The 7,676-nt window shown below is 22.8% G+C and overlaps 1 protein-coding gene across 1 annotated transcript; it reads left to right on the top strand.

The window, feature by feature from the left end:
* The first annotated feature begins 6,217 nt into the window (after window positions 1-6,217).
* On the top strand, window positions 6,218-7,619 carry eif4e2rs1 (eukaryotic translation initiation factor 4E family member 2 related sequence 1). The gene is made up of 3 exons (XM_016574592.1): window positions 6,218-6,553; window positions 6,626-6,762; window positions 7,463-7,619. The coding sequence occupies exons 1-3, from the start codon at window positions 6,380-6,382 to the stop codon at window positions 7,500-7,502; spliced, it is 351 nt and encodes a 116-aa protein (XP_016430078.1). The 5' UTR covers window positions 6,218-6,379; the 3' UTR covers window positions 7,503-7,619.
* Window positions 7,620-7,676: the final 57 nt, after the last annotated feature.

Below are 7,676 nucleotides of genomic sequence, written 5' to 3'. Positions count from 1 at the left end.
GTGTGAGAGAGAGAGAGAGAGTGTGTAACATTCAACGTTTCTTTGTAAGTTTTTGTGAATTTTATTAGCAGTTCCCTGTATGAAGATAGTTTGAAAGTAAATCCTACACCAAATATTGTTTAGTGCATGAAATGGTTGTTATGAATGGATGGAGGTGTAGTTTAGTTCAGTGTTTAGTGCTGTATCCGCTGATCTCTGTGTGTGCTGCTCAGGTGTTTCAGACTCGCTCCAGGAATCCTCCTCCTGTGTCTGTTTAAGAGCAGATGTGACCTGAACATCTCTGTGAATGACAGCACACAGTCTCTGCTGGGTTTGATGCTTGCAGCTCGTCTCTCTGAGAGGAGATCACTATAAAAACCTGTCGTTGTCTGCTGGAGCTCTGGGCTGGACTCTGCTCTCACACTCTGTACTCCTCTCTTCAGTCATTAGACTGTGTTTTCATCAGCACTTTAACTAATGAATGAGTGAAGGTGAAGGCCTGAGGTGAAGCTGAGCGTTACGAGCCTGGCCTCTGCTGGACAAACACCACACTGTAGCGACACAATAAACAGAAATAAAAACAAACTATATCTCTTAGTGTAATATAGGCTTTTACTATATAAAGAATGAACACTTTTATTCATCAAGGATTCATTAAATTGATCAAAAGTGACAGTAAAGACATTTATAATGTTACAAAACATTTCTATTTCAAATAAATGCTGTTCTTTTGAACTTTCTATTCATCTGTGAATCCTGAAGAATAAAATGTATCACAGTTTCCACAAAAATATTGTGCAGCACAACTGTTTTCAACATTGATAATAATCAGAAATGTTTCTCGAGCAGCACATCAGCATATTAGAATGATTTTCTCAATATTTAGATTTTTTTGCACCCTCAGATTCCAGATTTTCAAATAGTTGTATCTCAGCCAAATATTGTCCTATCCTAACAAACCATACATTAATGGAAAGCTTATTTATTCAGCTTTCAGATGATGTATAAATCTCCATTCAGACAAATTGACCCTTATGACTGGTTTTGTGCTCCAGGGTCACATTTTGTTTTTTAATATTTAGAATTGATATTTCGAGGGATTTGAATTTTCAGAAAATCATGTTTGATGGTTTGTTGATTATTTCTGTTTACATCGTTCCCTTGCTGCGTCAGTAGAACGCGATTCGTCTCGTTCTGTTGTTTGTCCTCTGTCGGATGCCGTGTGTGTGTGTGTTAGTTTTTCGCGCATGCGCAGTGACAGCGGTTGCTTCAGGGTAGCATGCAGTCGAGTTTGTTATCTGCTCTTTGAATTAGAAACATTATCATCTGATTGTATTATATTGTTACAGATATTATATCGCAGCTAACGTTATATAAAAGCGTTTATAAGAAGAAGGAAGACCAAGCGGAATGAATCAGTTTGAAATGTAAGTTAGCGGCTAACGGCTAATTAAACTAATCATCTGAATGTATGAACATATAAACAGCTGCAGCTTACAGATTCACAACATTCACAGTTCATTTATAGTATAAGTAGATTTAGTATATAGAATCATGATGAGTGTATATATAGCCTAGTTATATCTATATACCTCTTACGAAAATTAACCATGGTTTTATTAGAGTAAAAGTGTAGTAACCATGTTTCTGGCGTATTTATTGCCATTTGTATAACCACAGTTTTACTACAAATACCATGGTTAAGCGATGGTTAGTGTAGCAAAACCATTCATTTGTGGTTACCATGGTTTAACTACAGTAAGATTTCTTGGTTTTATTTGTAGTAAAATCATGGTCAGTGTTCGTAAGAGACGTCATGTGTGTGTGTGTGTGTGAGAGAGAGAGTGAGTGAGTGAGAGAGTGTGTGAGTGTGAGTAATATATATATATATATATATATATATATATATATATATATATATATATATATATATATATATATATATATATATATATATATATATATATATATATATATATATATATATATATATATATATATATATATATATATATATATATATATATATATATATATATATATATATATATATATATATATATATATATATATATATATATATATATATATATATATATATATATATATATATATATATATATATATATATATATATATATATATATATATATATATATATATATATATATATATATATATATATATATATATATATATATATATATATATATATATATATATATATATATATATATATATATATATATATATATATATATATATATATATATATATATATATATATATATATATATATATATATATATATATATATATATATATATATATATATATATATATATATATATATATATATATATATATATATATATATATATATATATATATATATATATATATATATATATATATATATATATATATATATATATATATATATATATATATATATATATATATATATATATATATATATATATATATATATATATATATATATATATATATATATATATATATATATATATATATATATATATATATATATATATATATATATATATATATATATATATATATATATATATATATATATATATATATATATATATATATATATATATATATATATATATATATATATATATATATATATATATATATATATATATATATATATATATATATATATATATATATATATATATATATATATATATATATATATATATATATATATATATATATATATATATATATATATATATATATATATATATATATATATATATATATATATATATATATATATATATATATATATATATATATATATATATATATATATATATATATATATATATATATATATATATATATATATATATATATATATATATATATATATATATATATATATATATATATATATATATATATATATATATATATATATATATATATATATATATATATATATATATATATATATATATATATATATATATATATATATATATATATATATATATATATATATATATATATATATATATATATATATATATATATATATATATATATATATATATATATATATATATATATATATATATATATATATATATATATATATATATATATATATATATATATATATATATATATATATATATATATATATATATATATATATATATATATATATATATATATATATATATATATATATATATATATATATATATATATATATATATATATATATATATATATATATATATATATATATATATATATATATATATATATATATATATATATATATATATATATATATATATATATATATATATATATATATATATATATATATATATATATATATATATATATATATATATATATATATATATATATATATATATATATATATATATATATATATATATATATATATATATATATATATATATATATATATATATATATATATATATATATATATATATATATATATATATATATATATATATATATATATATATATATATATATATATATATATATATATATATATATATATATATATATATATATATATATATATATATATATATATATATATATATATATATATATATATATATATATATATATATATATATATATATATATATATATATATATATATATATATATATATATATATATATATATATATATATATATATATATATATATATATATATATATATATATATATATATATATATATATATATATATATATATATATATATATATATATATATATATATATATATATATATATATATATATATATATATATATATATATATATATATATATATATATATATATATATATATATATATATATATATATATATATATATATATATATATATATATATATATATATATATATATATATATATATATATATATATATATATATATATATATATATATATATATATATATATATATATATATATATATATATATATATATATATATATATATATATATATATATATATATATATATATATATATATATATATATATATATATATATATATATATATATATATATATATATATATATATATATATATATATATATATATATATATATATATATATATATATATATATATATATATATATATATATATATATATATATATATATATATATATATATATATATATATATATATATATATATATATATATATATATATATATATATATATATATATATATATATATATATATATATATATATATATATATATATATATATATATATATATATATATATATATATATATATATATATATATATATATATATATATATATATATATATATATATATATATATATATATATATATATATATATATATATATATATATATATATATATATATATATATATATATATATATATATATATATATATATATATATATATATATATATATATATATATATATATATATATATATATATATATATATATATATATATATATATATATATATATATATATATATATATATATATATATATATATATATATATATATATATATATATATATATATATATATATATATATATATATATATATATATATATATATATATATATATATATATATATATATATATATATATATATATATATATATATATATATATATATATATATATATATATATATATATATATATATATATATATATATATATATATATATATATATATATATATATATATATATATATATATATATATATATATATATATATATATATATATATATATATATATATATATATATATATATATATATATATATATATATATATATATATATATATATATATATATATATATATATATATATATATATATATATATATATATATATATATATATATATATATATATATATATATATATATATATATATATATATATATATATATATATATATATATATATATATATATATATATATATATATATATATATATATATATATATATATATATATATATATATGCATATGCAAAAGCCTCTAAGTGCCGTCTGAAATTTTCTTCTAAAATGATCATTTTTCTCAGTCTCCTATGTTGATGTTCAGTTGTTTCACTTTAATGGCGAGTAAAGAACCTTAAAGTGAAATTACTGAACATCAACATAGGAGACTGAGAAAAATCCTCAATTAAATCCTCATCTATATATATATATATATAATTACACTAGCATTATTATACCAAATCAACATATAATTGTAACCTTTAAAAATATCATTTTTGTATTGTTATTTATTTTCTATAAAACTATTAACTTTTACATTTTATTAAGGTTATTAAATCTTTTTTGATAATGTTTCAGTCTGAACATCATAAAATGCTGATTTATTAACAGTAAATGTTGTATTTGTAGTTTGGAGGAGGAAGACTCTGGTGAGCAGGAGGAGATGAAGGACAGTAATGAGAGCGACGGAGGATCAATAAACAACAACAACAACAACATCAGACGCAAGGTGAGCCTGACACACACACACACACACATACAGACACACACACACATACAGACACACACACTCACTCACACTCACACACACACACACACACACACACACTCACACTCACACACACTCACACACACACACACTCACACACACACACACACACACATACAGACACACACACACATACAGACACACTCTCACTCACACACACTCACTCACACTCACACACACACACACATACAGACACACACTCTCACTCACACACTCACACTCACACTCACACACACATACAGACACACACTCTCACTCACACACACTCACTCACACTCACACAGACACCACACACACTCACACTCACACACACACTCACACTCACACACACACTCACACAGAGAGAGACAGAGACACTCACACACTCACACTCACACACACACACACACACACACACACTCACACACACAGAGGTCAGAGATCACAGATTATGCTGTGCACATACAGAAACTTGTCGTCGGCGCTGCCCCACGACTTTTATTAATAAAATAGCCAAGATACTGGAAAAAACAAGTGAACGAATGATACACAGATTGTGATCTTACTGCACTATATCATCTCTGTGTCTGATTTGAAGCGGGCAGAATGCTGGCGCTAACAAGCTGTAACTGACGAAAATAACCTCACTTTTACCGTCCGGTCAAATATTGTGCTGCAAACATCATTAACAGCTTATGCCATCATTAATGGTAAAGGGCCATGGTATAAGCAGAATAATGCATGGCTAGCGTCACGTCAGTGGGTCTTGCGTCACAGTGCGGCTTTGATTTGAGATGTGTGTGTGTGTGAATCAGGACGAGGCCAATAAGAACGGAGGGAAGTGGATCATCCGGCTGAGGAAGGGTCTGGCGTCTCGTTTCTGGGAGAACATCATCCTGGCCATGCTGGGTGAGCAGTTCATGGTGGGCGAGGAGATCTGCGGGGTCGTGGTGTCCATCCGCTTCCAGGTGCGGATCAGAAACCATCATCCCGTCACGAGTTACTGTGTGTGTGAGTCTGACACGAGTGTGTGTCCGCAGGAGGATATTCTGTCCATCTGGAATAAAACAGCCAGTGATCAGGTGACCACGTCACGGATACGGGACACGCTGCGGCGCGTGCTCAACCTGCCACCAAACACCATCATGGAGTACAAGACACACAACGACAGTCTCAAGTACGACTCGCTCGATCCCACTCACAGAAGCGGTTCTGACCGCAGTCCGGATCCATTCATGTGGAGATATATGTGACCCTGCAGCACAAAACCAGACACTAGAATCATCTGAGGGAGCAAAAAAATCTAAATATTGAGAAAATCATCTTTAAAGTTGTTCAAATTAAGTTCTTAGCAATGCATATTACTAATCAAAAATTAAGTTTTTATATATTTACGGTAGGAGATTTACAAAATATCTTCATGGAACATGATCTTTACTTAATATTCTAACGATTTTTGGCATAAAAGAAAAATGTATAATTGTGACCCATACAATGTATTGTTGGCTATTGCTACAAATATACCCCAGCGACTTAACACTGCTTTTGTGCTGCAGGGACACATATCTCTCTCAGCTGATGCTGTAAACTAAACCTGTTTCCACCACAGAATACAAAAAAACATAACAACAGTAAATGTGAGGTTACATCTCACAATTTTGACTTTTTTTCTCACAAAAATTGACAATAAAATTTAAAAGTGAATTTTTTTCCAGAATTGCAAGATAAAAGTCGCAATTACCTCTTGGTTATATATTAACCTCTTGCTGTAATATTAAAAGTTAAAACTATTAAAAACTACTAACTATTAAATTCAACTGCTATTATTTGAGCAGATGCGAAGTGTCTCTGATCCTCATATGCTTCTGGTTTTTCAGGGATAATTCCAGCTTCCGGAACACGAAGATCACTTTGTGAAAACCTGGAAATAATTTTCATATGGACACTTTCCCTTTTACAGCACGAGCAGCGTGTGTGAGTGAGTGTGTGTGTGTGAGAGTGTGTGTGTGAGTGAGAGTGTGTGTGTGAGTGAGAGTGTGTGTGTGAGTGAGAGTGTGTGTGTGAGTGAGAGTGTGTGTGTGAGTGAGAGTG

Source organism: Sinocyclocheilus rhinocerous, unplaced genomic scaffold (assembly GCF_001515625.1).
Source record: "Sinocyclocheilus rhinocerous isolate Xijiao unplaced genomic scaffold, SAMN03320098_v1.1 scaffold2428, whole genome shotgun sequence".
NCBI lineage: Eukaryota > Metazoa > Chordata > Actinopteri > Cypriniformes > Cyprinidae > Sinocyclocheilus > Sinocyclocheilus rhinocerous.
Note: the sequence above shows the minus strand (reverse complement) of the source record. Positions and strands in the feature narration are given on the sequence as shown.

What these genes read in the sequence shown, in the direction of transcription:
- eif4e2rs1 (XM_016574592.1), top strand. Translation starts at nt 6,380, where the DNA reads ATGTGTGTGTGTGTGAATCAGGACGAGGCCAATAAGAACGGAGGGAAG. An exon ending in TGGTGTCCATCCGCTTCCAG is followed by an intron (nt 6,554 to 6,625) that starts GTGCGGATCAGA and finishes GTGTGTCCGCAG; the next exon opens with GAGGATATTCTGTCCATCTG. An exon ending in ACACACAACGACAGTCTCAA is followed by an intron (nt 6,763 to 7,462) that starts GTACGACTCGCT and finishes CTGGTTTTTCAG; the next exon opens with GGATAATTCCAGCTTCCGGA.